Genomic DNA, 20,671 nt, shown 5'->3' with positions numbered 1-20,671 from the left:
GAGGCTGAACATCCGGAGTCCAAACTCCAGCTATGCCAACTAACCTTGTGAATTAGACAAGCAATCTTCCTCCTCTGAGCACCAAGGCCCTTCATCTGCACTGCATTTAAGTTGTTAACAGGCTCATAGCTGCTTCTCAGGAAAATTCTTATTCCCTTTTTACCTTCTCCTTTCCTGGTTTCTAAGTATTGCAGGTAAGCTGAAGTTCATTCATTCATCTTTCTTAATGAATCACCAAAAGGGGGTGTATATGGAAAAAAACAGAGATGATGTAACTTCCTGTTTACCTTACTTCCTAAAGGTTTGTTACATTCCCTCCCCACCAAAAAGGAGAGGAAACTGTTGGCTCTATGGGGGTCACTTAGGGGGGTGGTGGTGCTGAGGACTGAACCTAGAACCACACACATGGCAGGCAAGCCTCAACCACGGAGCTATAACACCAGCCTCACTATTTTTTGGTTTGTTTTGTGGGATTTGGGGGGGGGGTGTTTTTGGTTGGTTTGGGTTTGGTTTTTTGTTTGTTTATTTGTTTGTTTTGTGGGGGTTTTTTTGTTTTGTTTTACTCAAGACAGAGCTTCTCTGTGTAGTCTTGGCTGCCCTGGAATTCACTCTGTAGATCAAGCTGAACTCGAACTCCCAGAGATCCACTTGCACCTGCCTCCATAGTACTCGGATTAAAGGTGTGCACCACCACAGCCCAGCTCACTATTTTAACTTGGAAAAATAAGTTCTGGAAGAAATTGGCAAACGTTAAAAACTGTCAGGAAGATAATTTGAACCCCAGTAAAATTTGCCCAAATTGCAAATTGTGCCTTCAAAAGTTTCGCACCATTGACAGTGCCCATATAAAATTTAAAAATGAGTTGTGTGGGAGATGTATGTTGTTCTGGTGGAAGCTTCACCCCAGCCCCTGGCATCCATATACCCAAAGAGTCTGGGATGTTCTGGTGGAAGCTCTACCCCAAGTCCCCTCCCCCATCTCTCTCCAAACCCTACTGCATCTCAGAAAGCCTGCCAAATGATGACTCCCTCCACGGAGTTGCTCAAGACCACTCCCACAGGGTATTTAAACTACCCTCTAGACTTGTAGTTTTCCGGTCTCTCTTTTCTGTCTCTGCCTGGAAAATCATTCAGGAGCATTTTACCCATTAAACCTGGGCTTTTTGTAATTGTTTTGATTTGGTCTGATTTAGATTACTGTGTCAGCAGAGAGCCTCATCAGGGTACAGAAACTTTTCAGAAGTGTCTATGTGTGCACTTTCCACTTTTTCCCAAACATACACATCATTTTCTTTTTCCTTCCTTCCTTCCTTCCTTTCTTCCTTCCTTCCTTTCTTTTCTCTCTCTCTCTCTCTCTCTCTTTCTTTCTTGACCGGGGGGTGGGGGGAAGGTTTGAGACAGGGTTTCTCTGTATAGTCCTGGTTGTCCTGGACTCACTCTATAGACCAGGCTGGCCTCAAACTCAGAGATCTGCCTGCCTCTGCCTACACAGTGCTGGAACTAAAGACATGCACCACCACCACCCATCTGTATACATCACTTTCAAAAAGAAAAAAAAATTAATGTGCTCTACAGGATTTGATGGCATTTTCTAACCTATGTCAAAGGGTGGGAACCACCAGCAAGAACCACTTGACCAAAGAAAAAAGAAAAGCAGGCCAGCATGATGGCTGAAGTAAAGGCGCTTGATGCCAGGCTTGAAGACCTGAGGTCAGTCCCTAGAAAGCCTTATGGTTCTGATCTACACACATACACACACACACACACACCTATGGCACATGAGCTGTCTCCCCCACACCCACTCCCCACAGCCCTTCCTCTTACACAAGTGCAATTTTAAAACGGAAGAAAGAAGGGGCTGGAGAGACAGCTCAGTAGTTAGGAGCACTATGCTTCTCTTCCAGAGGACCCAAGTTCAGTTCCCATCACCCATGCTGTGCAGCTCACAACCTCCTAAAACTCCAAAGGATTCATTCAATGCCCTCTTCCGGCCTCAGGAGGCATCTGCACGCATGCACGCGCACACACACACACACACACACACACACACTTTTAAAAAGGGGAGGAAAACGAAAAAACAAAACGAGTAAATGTATTTTTTGTTCTTCTGCAGGACATTTTTCCTGAAATGATGACTCTGGCACCAGTTTCAGCTTCCCTCCCTTTATACCCTAAATAACCCAAAGTTTTTTAAGCAGACCCCGAGGCTAGGTCACAGGGTAATTAGTAGTGTTTCTGCCACACGTCCCAGTTTCAGATGTCAGCTGCCAAAGGACAGACCCTCAGGACCTGCCTTCACTGTGTGCCCACTGCCACAGTCACAGGAAGCCTCCTCCCTGCATGAGGAAGGGCTTTGCTGCCTCCAGGATGTCCAGCTTGGGATCCAACGAGCGGCCAAGCCCCTCCAGTACCATGATGGCGAACACAATGGAGGCAAAGTTGCTCTCGAGCTTGACCTGGAACAGAGAACAGGAGTTCCTCCCAGACCTCAGAGCCAGCTGAGCATCCTGGACAACCATGCGACTGACCCCTGCCCCTCCCCTGTGCTGCCCATGGGATTCTACCATCTCCCCACCTTCCTCCTAGCAGTCAGGAGGGTACACTGGGGCTTCAAGTGGCACCAAGAACAAGGGTGCATCCCTCACCTGAGTACCATTAACACGAGCCAAGGAGGGCAAGGAGGGGATATCTGGCTGGACCCTTTCTCCCTTTCCATGTTTTTTTCATGGGGGTGGGGGCTGAGACAGGTTTTTTTTCTCTGTATAACTAGTTTCTCTGGAACTAGTGTAGACTAGTCTGCCTTGAACTCACAGGGATCTGACTGTCTCTGCCTCCCAAGTGCTGGGATTAAAGGCCTGCGCCACCAACGCCCGGCCCCTTTCCATGTCTTTAAATACATTTTCCTATATCTAAGGATTACAGCACTTAGACTCACTACATAGATTGACAAATCCAGGGACTTTGTTCTCAAGGGACCATGAGGCCACTGGGCCTGCTTCAGAACATTAAAAATCCACAATCAATATACAAAAAAGCTGAGGGAAATCAGGTGCACCCACTCCACTGCCCTGTTCCCTCCCCACCTCTTCCCAAGATGCTCTCTAATGACACCTCACCTTGTGGGTCATCAGTAGCTTAAAGACACTGGAGAGGAGGCTGGAAACATGAAGCTGGAAAACAAAAGAGCCCAGTAGAATCCCGGAAGCACTTCTTCCCCTCCCTTTCCCTGTCCTCCCCACTTCCCCACTCCCCACTGCTACACTCATACATGTACACACACTGAGAGAAAGGGGCTACCCAAGGAACTGCTGCCAGAGAAAGACGTGCTGAAACTTTGCTGGTAGGCCACGACCTCATGGTGATGCACAGATTAATAGAAATGGGTTAAATTAATATGTAAGAGTTAGCAAATAAGCTAGAGCTAATGAGTCAAGCAGAGATTTAAATAATATAGTTTTCTGTGTGGTTATTTCGGGGCTGAGCAGTTAGGAACCAACAAGTGGGCTCTTACAACAAACTGGTGCCCACGTGGCCAACTAAATCCACATAAAACCTGAGAAAGCTTAAAAAGGAATCCTAGACACAAAAGAACAGAGTTAAGCATGGTTTGGTAGCAGCATTTTCTTGGGTGGGCTCTGTTTGCTAGAAGCAAGCAGAGTCATGCCTCCTTTAAGAGGTTTTCCTGATTCAGCGCAGCAGAAAAAAGGCGCACTGTTTTGAAACCGTGAATTCCTGGGCCGTGCAAACTCTGACGAGGTCTGGCTATGGTGCATTTAAAGGGGTTTTGTGAACAGAGTGCTACAACTGCTTAATGGCTCAACATAGACTCGCTGCGTACTTGGAACTGGGGCAATGTGCACAGCTTGCAGAAGCGGTGAACAGACTTCCGCCATGTTGGACTGTGTGGAGCAAGCAAGCAGGGCCATATAAACCCTAGTAATGCCGCAGCTTAAGTTTTTAAGAAGCGTTTAGTATTTTAAGAGCTCCTGGACAGAAAATAATTACAGATACACAAAAAAGACAGATTCAGATTTTAAAAAAAGACCTCTAAATTGGTCACAGTGTTGGATAAATGTACAAAGGCTTGGAAGAGAGAAGAAAAAGAGTAAAGAGACAGCAAATATAATATAAAAGACTATAGACAGAAATAGACTGAAAAAGTAAAGATAATAAAATAAATATTAAACTTGTAGAAAAAGTAAAATAAGCCATGTAAAGATGGAATGTACACAGAGAGTCTGGATTATGTATATTATTGTATTTTTCTTTGTATTTTTTGAATGCAAAGAGACATTTGATTCAGGGGATTGCTAAACTAAGACAACATATATACTTTAAAGATATCTTGATTTCAAAATATGGATCTAAGGATATGTTACTTTGGAAAAGAGGTTCTTTTGTTTCCACAAAGGATGAGAACCTGTGAATTAATTCCAGACTAATGTGATTTGATGGACCAAGATGCCCTGAAAGGTGGCCTTGAACACCCCTCAAAAGTTGCTTCGTCCAGGGCTGGAGAGATGGCTCAGAGGTTAAGAGCATTGCCTGCTCTTCCAAAGGTCCTGAGTTCAATTCCCAGCAACCACATGGTGGCTCACAACCATCTGTAATGAGGTCTGATGCCCTCTTCTGGCCTGCAGACATACTTACAGACAGAATATTGTATACATAATAAATAAATAAATATTTTTTAAAAAATTACTTCGTCCAACAAAAAGCAGGAATCAGTTTGGAGAGAACTACACCCATACTCCCAAATATTGTTTATAAATGTTTGTTTAAATTTAAAGGGGGATTTGCTATAGAGATTTTCATTTATATGGATCTTGGTTTATTGATACAAATTTAAGGTCAATTTTGTTATATGTATATTTCTGCTCTTGATTAAAGTATTATGTTTGTGCAGCTCATTTAAAAATATAATGTATAATTAAGAAATACAGGTTAATAGTCAAGCTTGTAGTCATGTCAGCTAGATTTTCTAGATGGATAGAGATATATTTCAGTTGGACAGGCATTCTTCAAATCTTCCAAAGACTACAGAATCTAAATGTTTTAATAACTTAGAACTTTTCATGACAACGAGACACATCTGCTCCTGGCAGCACCAATTACTTCAAGAGGATGATAGGCACTGAAGAGGCTTCTTATGGTGTTTGTTAGCCATTTGGGCAAGAAACTGATCTTGCCTAGACTGCTTAATGAACTGGGCATGCAGGACCCACAGAAAAATGACTGCTGAACTTGCCTAAAGGTGAGATGGTCCTTCGGGGTTCCTGCTTCATGAAAGAGTCTGCCAGACATTCTGCAGGACACAGAAGAAAGTGACTGACAAACTACCAATATATGCAGGACTGTCTTTGAAATTTCCTACTTCATGGAAAAGTGTGCCAGATACTATGGGCCTGTAGGCTGAAGATGGATGCCCCAACAGTACAGGAAAACCTTGGGTAAATGTCCAGGCAGCAAGATGTCTCTATCAATTCTAGAGTTTTGAAAGTTGCTTACAATGTATTTCCTGTTTACTTAGGTAATATTATATCCTTCTGCAGTCTTTGATGGAGTTGAAGAATTGATAGTTATAGTTTTACTTAGTTATAAAGTAGATATAAATATTCTAACTATAATTCTTGTTTAACACCTGTTTTGTTATATGTAATTTTACTATGTTAAAGTTAAAAACCTTCCTTTTCATTTAAACAGAAAGGGGGAGGTGATGTGGGATTCCCCTCTGTATGGTCTAAATACCATTGATTAATAAAGAAACTGCTTTGAACCTATAGCAAGAAAGAACTTAGCTAGGCAGGGAAAACTAAACTGAATGCTGGGAAAAAGGAGGTGGAGTCAGAGAGAAGCCATAGAGCCCAGCCAGAGACAGACATGCTGAAACTTTAGCCAGTAAGCCACAGCCACATGGTGATACACAGATGAATAGAAATGGGTTAAATTCATATGTAAGAGTTAGCCAATAAGAAGCTAGAGCTAATGGGCCAAGCAGTGATTTAAATAACATAGTTTTCTGTGTTGTTATTTTGGGGCTGAGCAGCCAGGAAGCAATAAGCAGTCTCCTTATAACACCAATCAGGCTCCACTACCATACTGGTCACAAATGCCTGCAAAAGAAGCCTCAGAGCCATGTTCACTCCACCCTTCTCCCCATCCCTCATCACACTCAAAACGTTCCCAAGTCAACAGATGAGGGTGTAGCTCAGTAGCAGAGACAGAGGCATGCATGTGTGTGAGTGTGCATACACGCGTGCGCATGCATGCATGCACATGTGTGTATGTGATTAGTAACCATCTACATAAACCAGGTCAGCACCACTGGTGGCCACTCTGCAAGGGCTGTCCTGCTAATGTAGGCCACCAACTTGATAAAGACAGCGAGTTAACAAAGCGTGAGTGCACCATGCACTCTGGGTCAGGCCAAACAAGGGGCACAGGCCTATAGTACATCTCTGGGACACTGCCTCCCCTGCATGTTTAGGTGTCTCCACAACAGCTAATCCCTGAATAAATCAGGGATTCTGCCAGCAAGGAGCCTGTGATTTCAGTCAGTCCCCTGAGCTTCTTAGAAGATGTGAGAACAAGACATATTTTTTTGTTAAAAACTCTACCGTCTGAAGGGGAGTACACATCTTTAATCTCAGTACTTGGGAGGCAGAAGTGGGCGGATCTCTGAGTTCCAGGCTAGCCTGGTCTGCAGAGCAAGTTCCAGGACAGTCAGGGCTACACAAAAAAAAAATACCCATCTCAACTCCACCCCCCAAAAAACTACTCTTTGCAGGCTCCCTGTGAAGTGGACCCTCTTGTGAGCTCAGCTCTGCCCAAGCGCACGGTGCCCACTTACCTTCTCCAGTGTGAGGGTGTTCTTCCTGGCCTGGGTCACCAGTGTAGCCACCTCAGCCTTGAACCTCTCCACATCCTTGCACTCATTGGCCCGGGCATGATGCAGGATGAGCTCAGCCACTCTGTGGCCCTGGAGGTAAACAAGAAAAGCAGCTTGGAGAGCAGAGCAGGCACACGGTGCTCTTGTCCTCAAAGTGTCCTCTGCCCATCCCGCGCATACCACGTCTCACCTGCCCATCCCGCGTACGCCATGTCTCACCTGCCCATCCCGCGCACGCCATGTCTCACCTGCCCATCCCGCGCACGCCATGTATCACCTGCCCATCCCACGCATACCACGTCTCACCTGCACTCACACACACATCACACACAAAATAATAAATAAAAAAATTCTTAAAGCTAGAGTCCTGTCCCCACCATGCCAACAATTTAGCTGAGAGAGTAAGAGAAACTGGAGTCCCACAGTGCAGGAAAGAAGAATGACTTCCCAACTAAGGCTGCCAAGCCTGAGAACCAGCACATTGTCGGTGCCCACACACACACTCACTCGTGTCCAAGCACAGCGCCCTGGCAACCATGGGCTTTCTAGAGGGCCAACCCCAGTGAGTCTCACCTGCCCCAGTGCTACAGCCAGGAAAACTGCCCGGAAATTCCTCAGGTCTGAAGCCTGCAACTCTGACACAATGCCAGCATCCAACAACACCAGGCGCAGGGGGCACAGGGCAGGTGCTACGGTAGTCACCAGTGTGTCATGGACATTCACCTGCTGCTGTTGAGTGTCCAGGCTTGGGGACAATCCATCAGCACCCTGGACCAGGATGTTCCCAGGGTGAAGGTCTCCATGTACAAAGTTATCCACAAATATCTGGAAGAGACTGCACCAGTCAGGTCTGCGTCCACCCTCCCGGCCTAGAACCACTGGGTACCTACAGAAAAGGTTTTAGGGGACGGTAGGCTGCCAGTGACAAGTCACAGGGGCGGGCATTCCACAAGCCCTTGCAGCTAGGGGCTCTTAAACAAGAATTTGCACAGGGATAAGCCAAGTCAAAGGTTTGGTTCTGTTTGGTTTGGGTTTTAATTTTATGACACAGGGTCTCATGTAGCCCAGCCTGGTCCTGAACTAAGAAATCCTCCTGCCTCCAGTTCTCAAGTGCTAGAAGATCAAGGGCAGAGATTCAAGGTCCTGCCTCAACTGTCCCTCCTCGTCCCCAGGTAGTAGGTGATAGAACTAACATCTGGATCATCTAGATTCAGATAATACCAGATCAATTCTGCTCCAGATCACAGATAGCTCAAAATGTGCCTCCAATCCCTGAAGTATCAGTGTGGCTTTGACACCACCGGACAGTCCTTCTACACTTCGAGTTCTTTCTCAGAACCAAAGCAACAGTTTCAAACCTCCTGTCTCCCCTGCATTCACCCCACTCATCAGGAGACAACCTCAGCTCCTGACCAGCCAGGCAAAAACCTCTGGATGCCCCCACACTTACTTCCCCTCCCTCGATCCCCAGGGATTCCAAGTACTATCCTATATGGCTCAAGTGTTTGAGAGCATCCATAGCCTTTGTTCACACTCCTGGTTCCAGACACATCCCAGTCCTAGCTCTAACAGTTAAGTAAGTCCCCAGACTGAGCAGGCACTTCCTGGTGGTTAGAGGCACCACTGAGATCCCCTGCTGCCTGGTAGAAGACAGAACCCCTCTAGATGAGGCCCTCTGCCACTCCTCCTCCTCCTCATCTGGATGGACAGGCATGAGATAGACAAGTTCACTCAGGGCTTCCCAGATGAGAGACCCAAATATATTATAGAATCAAAATCAGCCCAGTGTGCGAGTACACTTGAGCCATAGCATGTGGGTGGTAGAGAAACGAGGATCAGGAGTTCCAAAGCCATCCTCAGCTACACAGCAAGTTCAAGCCTGCAGAGGCCCAAAGAGGCCAAAGTCAGAGAGTTTGGGACTTGTTCATTCAAGGTTATTGTGCTTCTACCTCCAGACAAAGGTCCCACCTAGTCGTAAATCAGAGTTCTGTTCGCCAGGGTTAACGGCAACAGATGTGGCTAATTGCCAGACCTTGTGCTCCTGGAATAGGGAAGTAGTTGGTTCCAACCTCAAACATAAGTCTAAGGATCCAACTAAGTTCCAGTTCCCTTCATGGAAATAACTTGGGATTCCACCCAGGGAGTGGTTTTCCTACAGAGTGTTTGGTCTAGAGCGTGAACCTAGGGCGTGAGCGATGAATGTAGCCTGTGACTTACAATTTGTATGTGAATGCAGCCTTTTGTTTTACTCCTACCTTTTGGGGTCAGGGGTATGTTAACCAGTTGGAAATTAAACAGGGGTGAATTTTTAGTACTCACTAAGAAATTCTCTCTTGATACTATCCTACATGTTTCTGTGTTTTATTATTTTCATTTGCATCTTCATATTCTCTACTATATTTCTAAATGTCCATGCCTCCTTTTCTGGAGAAAGGTATTTTGGTTGAGGCTGGCCCCCGACATGAGACCCTGTCTCAAAAAAGAAAACGAAATCCCCATTTGCCTCTGGCTCCTCCACAACAGTACCCAGCTCCCTGCCTCACCTCGGTCCTCGAGCCCAACTCCACGCTGATAAGCTATGCCATGGCTAGCTGATCTCTCTGCCTCACATCCTTCCACTGCCTGCATCAGGACTAAGGAATGGGTTTTTAAAATTCATTATGAGGCCAGTAAGATAGCTCAGTAGGTAAAGGTGCTTGCCACCAAGCCTGACCACTTGAGTTTGACCCACAGGATCTACGTGATGGACAGGATCTACGTGATGGACAGAGGATCTACGTGATGGACAGGATCTACGTGATGGACAGAGGATCTACGTGATGGACAGGATCTACGTGATGGACAGGATCTACGTGATGGACAGGATCTACGTGATGGACAGGATCTACGTGATGGACAGAGGATCTACGTGATGGACAGAGGATCTACGTGATGGACAGGATCTACGTGATGGACAGGATCTACGTGATGGACAGAGGATCTACGTGATGGACAGAGGACTGGCTCCTGTAAGTTGTCCTTTGACTCCCATGCACACGCAGGGGCATGTCCGAGTTCACGCATACACATGCTAAAAAAGGTGGCTCAGTGATTAAGAGCACCAGCTGCTCTCCCAGGGAACCTGGGTTGGAGGCCCAGCACCCACGCGGCAGCTCACAGCCGTCTGTAACTGGGAACCTGGATTGGAGACCCAGCACCCACACGGCAGCTCACAACCATCTGTAACTCCAGCTCCAGGTTATTTAATGCCCTCTCCTGGCTTCCTGGGCACCAGGCAAACTTTTAGAAACATGAAAATTTTAAAATACACTTAAGACCTGTATACTGGCCAGGCATGGTGGCCCATAAACCTTAAATAGTGGAGGCAGAGGCTTAATGTGAGTTTGAGGTCACCCTGGGCTCTCTAATGTTTCAACTCACGCTAGGCTATACAGAAAGAACCTGTCTCAACTTAACTATATGTGTGCATGTTGGGGGGCATACTTCAGCAAATGTTGTAATAATGAAAGCTAAAATATTTTGGGGGGACGAGAACTCAGATGAGCTCCATGCCCATGGACTGAAGTCCTGACTCTGAGCTATTCTGCACGATGTGCCTTCACGTCTCCCAGCACACACACCCTGGGCACAGGCTGCTGTCTCCAGACAAGTCCCACCATTTGTCTTCATGTTCGTGACACAGCCTCCCCATCCCAGATGGAATAGAATCACTTCCTGAGTGAAGCCCAGGGTCCACAAAAGGTCCCTTCAAGCTCATCCTTGAGCACAGGCCCCCAATGGCATGTGCTTCTTCCCCACTGGTTTACCCTGTAGTCAGGCCTGTTTTAGTAAGTCCAAAACTTAACTCAGCACTTGGCATACAGCAGATACTCCACAAATACTGAATGAATGAATGAATGAATGAATGAAGCAGTATCTAACACACCTGCAGTATCACACCTGCTGTTGATCTACATTGTGCGCCTACCACTCTTTCCATAGCACATGAATGCACGCCACAGATCAAGGGCTCAGCACAAGCTTCAGGTCACAGGAGCGTTTGGGGGACTTCACTCAGCTGATGTTCTCAACCTGCAGCTCTCTACTTGGCTGGCCCTTCCAGCCGATGCCTGGCAGAGCCCTCATCTGCCCATGTACTGAACCTCAACATCCGGGGCCTCCAGCTCACCATCTTCAAAAGCATGTTGATCCCCAGCTGTGCGATCCTCCTCTTCAGGTCGTCAGGAATTCCTGCCTGCTGGTAGCTGGACACCGGAACACTCTCCTGAAAGACAGCAGGGAGACAGCTTTAACCCGCTGGTCATGTCACTCTTCCTCAGACAGCAAGAGGACCCCGAAGCTGATCCGAGAACCCCTATAAACCTATCACTAACACAGTGGTTTTAATCTATTTCCTTCATTTACTTCTCAAAAGAAATGCCCACGGGTTTGCAGCCACTGACTCAGCTACCAACAGGAAAGAGATGCTTGGAGCCCTGGGAAAAGACAGGAGCAGGTGCTGAGAGCGAGCCACATGTCAGGCGAGGTGGGAGGCAGAGGCAGGAAAGACAGCGGTGTAAGGTCAGAAAGTTTAAGACCAACCTGGAATGTGTAAGACTGTCTCAAAGCAAACTAAAACAAGAAAGAAATCATCCAACAGAGACGGGCTGGAGCTCCAGCAGGAAAGGACAGGAGAGCCAGAAGAATGGACAACCAGCAAATCAACACTTGGTTCCCTTTGTCAAGGCAATCCACTGAAACGGAGCATATTTTATTTAGAAAGCCCAGCGAGCCTAAGAGCGAGCTCAGAGCTATGCAGCTAGGAAACAAGCCCCTGGATGCCACCACCGTTTCCTAACGAGACAGGTCTAGGGGGCAGCTAAGGCAAATGCTTGCTAAACACTTCCTCTGTCAAACACATTTCCCTGGGACAGTGCCATGAGGTTACCACCTAATAGGACAGCTGAATAAGTTTTCAATTCTAGAAGCCTGAGGCTACCTGCAGCTCTCGGGACCAGCTCACTCCATTCCGCCTCTTCCTCCGGCTCCTCCCAGAGTTTAGGCACACGGTAGGCTCATTTTTTTTTTTATTTATTTATTAAGGATTTCTGCCTCGTCCCCACAACCGCTTCCCATTTCCCTCCCCCTCCCCCGATTAAGTCCCCCCCCCCCTCATCTGCTCGAAGAGCAATCAGGGTTCCCTGACCTGTGGGAAGCCCGGTAGGCTCATTTTTTGCAGACCCCAGGACCTTGCACTTGCTGGGCAAGGCCTCTACCACTCTCAACCCTCTCCCAGTTTTCCATATGAGAAGCACATCCTCTCTCCATCATGAAGTCTCTGTGGGGACAGCCAGCTGTGAGTGACAGCAGAACCAAGTTCTTACTTCATATGTTTCCACCAGTATATCCCTCGTGATGAGGGGGTGCAGCGGGGTGGGGAATTTCACAGATGTCATATTCTCAAAGTTGTGCTGAAAGTGTTCTAGATTCCGAGCTTCATAACGCAGGTCTATCTGCAGAGTCGGAGGAAAGAAGAGTTAGCGTGGACACAGGGAACACCTCTGAGGTGCTGGGAGGACCAGGTCAGCACGGTCCCCTTCCTTCTTTGCTCACCAGCTTCCCTGCGTGCACCAGGAACCTCAGAGAAGACACCCTAGCTAGCCCACAGCTTCCACAAAAGCAGAAAAACACCCACTATCCCCATGAACTCCTCCATGGCAGACCAGATCCCAGGATGAGATCTGGGCCCCCTTCGCAGCAGCTGCTGGATGTCCATCTGACTCCACAGCTTTTTAGTGCCCCAGTGCCCGACTAGCCTAGCCCACTTGCCCTCTCCTTCCATTATGACCAATGTGCTGCAGTTACTTCCACACAGGGACGGCCTTGCCCTCAACATACTGGAGCAACTGCCACAGCTGAATGCCCAGCCCATTTATTTTTGATTGTTTTTTGATTTTTCGAGACAGGGTTTCTCTGTGGCTTTGGAGTCTGTCCTGGAACTAACTCTTGTAGACCAGGCTGGCCTCGAACTCACAGAGATCCACGTGCCTCTGCCTCCCGAGTGCTGGGATTAAAGGCATGTGCCACCACTACCCAGTTGCCCAGCCCCATTTATATTTTAATAAACTTCCCAACCTTTCTCCGAATCTGTCTGACTATATCCATGCTATGTGAATGGTGACATCCAGTCTTTTAAAATTTTTTTTAAAAAAATTTACTGGGCAGTGGTGGCGCACACCTTTAATCCCAGCACTTGGAAGCCAAGAGGCAGGTGGATCTCTGTGAGTTCGAGGCCCGACTGTTCTACAGAGCAAGTTCCAGGACAGCCAGGGCAACAAAGAGAAACCCTATCTCAAAAACAAACAAAGAAAGAAAGATTTGTTTTATATGTATAAGTCTTTTGTGTGCACGCCTGTTGCCCACAGAGGCGGCCAGGTCTCCTGGAACTGGAGTTACACAGAGCGGGTGGATCCTCTGCAAGAGCAGCAAGTGCTCTGAACCACTGCACCATCTCTCCGGGCTGAAACCTCTGCTCTGGCGGATGACACCCAGGTGGGTCGCCATTTGGCTCCCGCTCCTCTCTAGATCCACCTCCTCTGGTGCCCCCTCCCTTCCTCTACCACGCCATCAAGTCTTACAGAGTGCTGGGCACCCATGTGGCCTGAGACCCCTCGCTCCTGAGAGTGTAGTAACTGTGATCTGAATACACAAATGAGCAGTCACAGGCTCTTGGACACACACCCTGGCCTGCAATGTGCGGCACCTGTCGGTCACGTTAGCCGGAGAGGCTGGGTAAACAAATGGGTAAGACATGGGGATGTGAGTTTCCAGAGATGGGGCTCTGACGCCTATCAGGCTTTTGATGGAGCTGAAGCTCAGAAGGGAGGTGAAGCCAGGAGTCAAAATGAAGACAGTGGTCAGACTAGAAGCCATTTTCTCTGCTTTCATGCCTTTTCATCAAACTTGCAATACTCCAGGATAGAAAGCCAATCTCATCTGGTCTAGATGCCTATCACCCCTCTACACACACCTCTCAGTCTCCCACAAATTCCTATTTGAAATCCTAGTCTCCAAGTAGGGTTTTGTAGAGCGATTAGGTCTTGAGGATGCAGCTCTGTAGCATCTTACACAAGGCCTGAGACCCTAGCTCCTTCTACCGTGGGAAGACACCAATGAGCCGAATCTCTCTCTACCCCAGGCTGCCTTCAGAACTGTTGGGAAAGATTCACTGCAGCTCTACTTACTCCAACAGTCCAAACACTTGCTTTATTGTCCGTTTTTGGCTTTTGAAATAGGACCTAGCTTCCCGGAACACACTTGGATTAAGCTGGACTTGAATTTACAGACATATGCCGCCTCTGATCCTGGGTGCTGGGATCACAGGTCTGGGCTACCAGACCAGGTACCCAAATACTTTCGAAACATCAAAATGAGTGCCTGGAACTTAAAAATATTCAAAGATATATAAGAAGTCTTGGTGCACAGCTTCTGAAACCCTGTCCAATAGGGAGCCAGTACCGATGTCCACTTGAAGACCCAGGCACCTTCAACATAAGTTTACCAAGTCTGGCTACTTAAACAAATGCCCTTAAGGGTCTCCAACAGGGAGAAGGTCTACTCTATTAGCTCTAAAAACAAAGTAAAACAAAGCTAATGAGTCTTCTTGCTCAGAGTTCAGCCTCTGATGGTGGCAGAGTTAATATAACCCACCTAGTTTCATTTCACCCTGAGGCACAAAGAGAGACTGCATTTCCCAAGTGCTCTCTGGCTGGCAGGCTGGAAGGAGGAGATTTTCCCACCTCCTGGCCAGTCCATAAAATCTCTTACATCTTCCATGTCCGCACCATTCCACACCGACTATGGGCTGAGTGACTGCCTTTGTTTCCCGCTCCCAGCCACCCTATAAAGCCTGCTAACTGGAGAAAATGCGTAAGGCAGGTCTTTCTTTAAAAGATGTTATCTATTACCTTCTCAAGTCGCAGGCACTCTAAATAAAACACAATTTAAAGATTCATTTCTGGGCCAGTGAAATGAATGGCTCAGTGGGCAAAAACACTTGGTGCCATGGGAGTGTCAGTCTCAAAGACTCACCCTGAGGAAGGAGAGAAATAGCTCCTCAAAAGTGCCCTCTGGGAGCTGGAGTGATGGCTCAGAGGTTAAAAGCACTGACTCTCCTTCCAGAGGTCCTGAGTTCAATTCCCAGCAACCACATGGTAGCTCACAGCCATCTGTAATGAGATCTAGTGTTCCCTTCTGACATGCAGGCAAACATGCAGACAGAACACTGTATACATAATAAATAAATTTTTTAAAAAAAAGTCCTCTGACTTATGCATATGCCTCCCCATCTCCATATACCACACAGGAATAAATAAAATGTAAAATAAAAAAATGTCAAGGTTCAATTTTTGTCTCTATTCCTTGGCCTCTGTGGTGATAGCAGCGCAGTTCTGGTTTTCCAGTTTACTGGCCGGGCCAATCTTGCAGAGAAAATGGATCCTAAAACCACTCCAAAGAGTTCCCTCTTCCCTCAAGTTACCTGAGTATACACAAGAAATAGCCTACCTGTATGAAACTGGTGGACTGGACCCTTCTTTGTTGCATCAACGAGCAGTACCCACATTGACTAACAGCTCTCACGCTCTGTGAACACGCTGGGAAATGATCTACCCGTTCACCTGCTCAGAAGAACTATGGTAGGTGCTATTTACAGCTGAGAGAAGGAGTCACCTGTTGGACCATGAGCTTCTCAAATTCCTCCACAATCTCAGGCAAGCTAAGCCATTTGACTCCAGGTAAAAGCCCCAGGGCTTGGCTACCGATCTTCATCAGCAGTAAATCCATGTACACCTGAGTGAGCAGGCCAGGGTGTAACACCTGCCAGACAGAACCGGGAGACAAGACAGAATCAGGAGACGGCATCTGACCTAGTAAGCACCGACTCCCACCATAGAAGAACCAGAGCCTCTCCTCAAATCAAGGGTAGTAACTCATGATGCTCCGGGGTGGTGGTCCCGCCACTCAAGATTTTGGAAATAGCAAAATCCAAGTCATTTTCCCCCTCCCTCAGCCTATTCATACCACCCCCACAAAGTAAGGAAATGAAACCAGGGTCTGTAGTAGAGGAAGACACCTTGAATTCCAGCACACAGAGGCAGGCAGAGCTCTGTGGTCCTACACAGTGAGCTCTGGGACTACCAAGGAAACAACTTGAGCCTAGCAGCACCAGTGATCCCTGATACTTGGGAGGGAAGAGTCATAGGTTCAAGACCGGTTTGGGAAACTAACTTCGCAAGGCCTTGTCTCCAAACAGAAAGTAAAATGAAGCTCAGTGGCGTAGCATGTGTGAACTAAATTTGATTCCATCCTAGGTTCAATCTTCACTACCACAAAGAGATGAGGGAGGGAAGGAGGGAGGGAGGGAGGAAACAGCTTGCATTTAACAAGCATTGACTGAGCTAACAAGAATACAGGTTGAGCAGCCTATATTCTAATCCAAAATCCAAAACTCAAAATGCTGCCGAATCTGAAACGTTTTAAGGACTGACCTAACACAAGGGAAAAATCCCAAGCCTGACCCCAGATGATGGTTGAAGTCAGAACGAAGGTGCACTAGAAACACTGCAAGAGATAACTTGTCAGCTGCACATATGGGTGTGTGTATATGTGTGTGTGATATAAATGAACTTCATATTTCATGTTTAGACGTGGCTCCTATACCAGGATAGCTCATCAAAGATGAGGGGCACCACACTGGGGTTGTGAGAGCACTTACTTTTACTGCGACTGGGACGAGGTGATCTGACTTAGGTGGGTGGCCAGGAACCTGAGGCATGCTCCCTTCTGACCTAACAAGGTCAGCTTTAGGGAGAAGCAGCTTTTCTACAAATGCTTCATCAGCAAGGCTTTCCGAAGGCTTCCACTCCTTCACAAAGGACCCTCCCAGCATCCAGACTGCCCCAGATCCTGAGGACAGCCATGGGACAGAGAGTTGCCCAAGTCTCCAGACTCTGTCCTTCTCCAGCAAGGTAGTGCTAGCGAATGCTTTGTACACTTGGGCCACGCACCCTGAACCCACAGGCTCCTGGGTCTCGAAAAACAGGAGGCTGCCCCAATCCTCCCCAAACGCCTGCTGGAGTAGGCATTCCGTGTGGGCCCAAGGGTGAGGGGTCACCTGGACATGCAGCTTGGAGAACTGGGCACAGAAAGCCTCTGAAAAGAGATCGTGCCGGGTGCTGGCCCATTGGCCCAGTTTGATATATGTTGGCCCAGAGGTCTCTGTGGCTTTCAAAAGCAGATGGAGCCAGAGGGTGGAGAAGCCAGGAGCCAGGTAGGTGAGAGGGTACAAGAAGAGCAGGGGGAAGAATTTCGCCAAGAGAATGCCAGCACGGAGCCCTAGACGGAGACACAGTAAGACGCGGCCCAGAGGCCCTGCTTGAGCCACTTCCACTCGCCCATTTCCAGCCAGGTCACTCCAGTGGGTCTTTCGCTGGCACAAAGTGCCAGGCGCCCCCTCTCCAACATCCCCATGGGCTGAGATAAATTTGGGCAAAGTACCCAGCAGAAACCAACATAGTCTGGCATTGCGAGAGCATCCCAGGGGTCTGGGAAGGCCAAATTCCTTCCTAAACTCAAAGCATCTTAAGTGTGACAAGCAGACCCTGACAGACAAACGCCAGAGGGTCACCATTCTCCCCAGGCCCCCAGGCCTAGGCTGCTTGTCTTCTACTTAAGAAGCCATTTGTGGAGATGCTTCGGGAGAAGCTGGGGTAAATCGGACCGCCCCCCACCCCCCACCAAGGGCTGCCGCCTAAGCTAGGCCAGGCCCGGGGCGGGCAGCGACCAGAGCCAGGGACCGCGGGTGACGCGGGGTCAGCACGCGCACGGGTCTGTGCGGAGCCAGACCGCAGAGTGCGGGGTGACACCGAGCGCCAGGGTCGGAGGTGCGGACCCGTGGCCTGCAGCGGAGCTTCAGAGAGCCGCAGGGAGGCGGGTGCACGGTCCAGGTCCCCGGGACGCGGCGAGGGTACGCGCACACCCAACTGCTCCGGGACCAGCACCGAGCAGGGAGCCCCAGCCGGGCAGAGCACTCCGCGTCCTGGCCCGCGCCGCCCGCGGCTTCCGGTACCAGGCCCCGCCCTCTCCGCCCAAGACGCGCTCCTTAAAGGGACCGCGGCGCGCACCAGGGCAAGGCACACACTGAATGGCTTAGCGCAAAACACAGAAGCACCCTCTGTGACTCCCTTTTCCGTGTGGCCCTCTCCTCTTCTGAGCTTCGTAGTTTAAACCCTAGAAATGTTAAACCGCCCGATGGATTGCTGGTGGGTCCAACGGAAGGCGAGCTTTTCAGCCCCTGGGTGTGGGTCTTGGGTCCTGCACTGACTTAGCGGTGGTGTTTAGACCTTAGGGAATGACTTATACTTTTGATTAATACTTATTAAACCCAATCAGTCTTTCTTGAATTGATTCCAATATTTTATTGTTTCATAATAATATGTATTCAACGAGGTATTCTGTACTCTGGGTAGTAGACACATTCGTTCTGTTGTCACCCGCTTATTACTGGGAGAGTAGGTGAATAGCCAGGAACACGGTGCGATGGCTCGGTAGCCAGCTAACGGTGTTTGCTGTCAAGAGGTCACCGGTTCCTTTAAGTCGTGTCCCCAACATATAAAATAACTGTGATAAAAATAAAAGTGTAGCAAGGCAGGGCGGTGGTGGCGCACGCCTTTAATCCCAGCACTTGGGAGGCAGAGGCTGGCGGATCTCTGTGAGTTTGAGGCCAGCCTGGTCTACAAGAGCTAGTTCCAGGACAGGCTCCAAAACCACAGAGAAACCCTGTCTCAAAAAAAAAAAAAAAAAAAAAAAGTGTAGCAAGGACCATGAAAGCAATGTACCAAGGACCCGGCTACTTTGGAGAAGAAATAAGGGTCTTGGGAGAGAAGTCGTAAAGAAAGCTCCAAAGTGGGAAAAGACAAAGACGTGTGCGTGTGCTTGCGTGTGTGTGTGTGTGTGTGTGTGTGTGTGTGTGTGTGTTTAATCTTGAATAACCAGAGGGAGGTCAGACAGCACTGGGCTTCAGGGTGTGGAATGGCAGGATGGAGTAGCAGGGGTAGGGGAGTGATGGTGGGGGGTTGGAGAGATGGCTCAGTTAAAAGTGTGTGTATTGTTCTTTCAGCCGGCCTGAGTTCAGTTCCCAGTATCCACTTCTAACAACTCTCAAGCCCCTGTAACTCCACCTCCAAGGAATTTAACACCCTCTTCTGGCTTCCGAGGGTACACCCCCCAACACACACACACACACACACACACACACACACACACACACACACAAATCTTAAAATATTGTAGGAGGCTGCTTGTTCGTTTCCCAGCCACTCAGACTCCCAAAATAACCACACCAAAACTGTATTAATTAAATCACTGCTTGGCCCATTAGCCCTAGCTTCTTATTAGCGAATGCTTACATTTGTGTATGTGTGTGTGTGTGTGTGTGTGTTTTGAGACAGGGTTTCTCTATAGCATTGGAGCCTGTCCTAGAACTAGCTCTTGTAGACCAGGCTGGCCTCAAATTCACAGAGATCCGCCTGCCTCTGCCTCCCAAGTGCTGGGATTAAAGGTGTGCGCCACCACTGCCCGGCCGAACTCTTACATCTTAATTTAACCCATTTCTATTAGTCTGTGTATCACCATGAAGCTATGGCTTATGGGTAAAGTTCCAGTGCCTGTCTCTGGCAGGGCTACATGGCTTCTCCAGACTCTGCCTCCTTTCTCCCAGCATTCAGTTTAGTGTCTACCCCCAGCTAAGTTCTGCCTTGCTGTAGGCCAAAGCAGTTTATTCGTTTTATTCATTAACAATAAAATCAACACTAGACAGAACGACCTCCCACACCATTAAAATAAAAAAGAAGAGGGTGGCCAGAGGAGCCCAGATCTCGGGGGTAGAAGCAGGGAGAGTTCAAGGTCAGCCTGGTCTACAAAGGAAGTTCCAGGCCAGCCAGGGATACACGCTAAATCCCTGTCTCAAAAAGAGACAGAGGGTTCTTGAGAGATAACTCAGCAGTTAAGAACATTAGCTCCGGGCTGGAGAGATGGCTCAGAGGTTAAGAGCATTGCCTGCTCTTCCAAAGGTCCTGAGTTCAATTCCCAGCAACCACATGGTGGTTCACAACCATCTGTAATGAGGTCTGGTGCCCTCTCCTGGCCTGCATGCATACACACAGACAGAATATTGTATACATAATAAATAAATAAATATTAAAAAAAAAGAACATTAGCTCCATTCCCAGCACCCACATGGCTGTGCACTACAGTCTGGAACTCCCGTTCCAAAGGGATCCAACATTCTCTTCTGACCTCTGCAAGTGAGGCTGATGCACAGATGCGCATGCAGGCAATACACGCATACACATAAAATAAAATAATAGTTTAAAAAAGAAGCGAGCTGTATGTATGTGGCATGCTTAGCCCCACACCTAATTAGCAAACACCTCATTTTTATCATTAAATAAAAGCAGAAGTAGTTCTGTTCCTCCCGAGTCATAAAACGGGCCTGGGAGATGCATCATGGAAGATGTCATCTGTTTATTTTCTGTTTTATGATTTAGCAGTATTATCACTGTTATTATTTTGAGACAAGGCCTTAATTCATAACCCAGGCTAATCTGCATTTCACTTAGAGCTAAACTGTCCTTGAATTTGAGGCAGGCTCCCAAGTGCTTGACCTAAGGCATCATGCTAAGCAATTATTTTATTTATTTATTTATTGGTTTCTCAAGACAGGGTTTCTCTGTGTACCAGCTC

At 47.9% G+C, this 20,671-nt stretch overlaps 1 protein-coding gene across 3 annotated transcripts; it reads right to left on the bottom strand.

Annotated features, from left to right (window-relative positions):
• Positions 1–1,448: 1,448 nt before the first annotated feature.
• On the bottom strand, positions 1,449–17,979 carry LOC121463212 (uncharacterized aarF domain-containing protein kinase 2-like). Of its 3 annotated transcripts, none has more exons than XM_041675320.1 (8): positions 16,644–17,979; positions 15,599–15,745; positions 12,253–12,381; positions 11,058–11,153; positions 7,463–7,714; positions 6,851–6,979; positions 3,117–3,170; positions 1,449–2,456 (listed from the first exon to the last, which is right to left on the bottom strand). In XM_041675320.1, the coding sequence occupies exons 1-8, from the start codon at positions 17,556–17,558 to the stop codon at positions 2,319–2,321; spliced, it is 1,860 nt and encodes a 619-aa protein (XP_041531254.1). In that variant the 5' UTR covers positions 17,559–17,979; the 3' UTR covers positions 1,449–2,318. The 3 variants fall into 3 exon arrangements, with proteins under 3 accessions (XP_041531254.1, XP_041531256.1, XP_041531255.1); XM_041675322.1 differs by having other exon boundaries at positions 7,613–7,714; XM_041675321.1 differs by lacking the exon at positions 3,117–3,170.
• Positions 17,980–20,671: the final 2,692 nt, after the last annotated feature.

Source organism: Microtus oregoni, unplaced genomic scaffold (assembly GCF_018167655.1).
Source record: "Microtus oregoni isolate MIOR12 unplaced genomic scaffold, Mior012 000026F_ref0000081, whole genome shotgun sequence".
Classification (NCBI taxonomy): Eukaryota; Metazoa; Chordata; class Mammalia; order Rodentia; family Cricetidae; genus Microtus; species Microtus oregoni.
Note: the sequence above shows the minus strand (reverse complement) of the source record. Positions and strands in the feature narration are given on the sequence as shown.

What these genes read in the sequence shown, in the direction of transcription:
- LOC121463212 (XM_041675320.1), bottom strand. Translation starts at nt 17,558, where the DNA reads ATGGTGACCCTCTGGCGTTTGTCTGTCAGGGTCTGCTTGTCACACTTA. An exon ending in TGGCTGTAGCACTGGGGCAG is followed by an intron (nt 6,980 to 7,462) that starts GTGAGACTCACT and finishes GTTTACCTCCAG; the next exon opens with GGCCACAGAGTGGCTGAGCT. An exon ending in ACACCCTCACACTGGAGAAG is followed by an intron (nt 3,171 to 6,850) that starts GTAAGTGGGCAC and finishes TTTGTTTTCCAG; the next exon opens with CTTCATGTTTCCAGCCTCCT.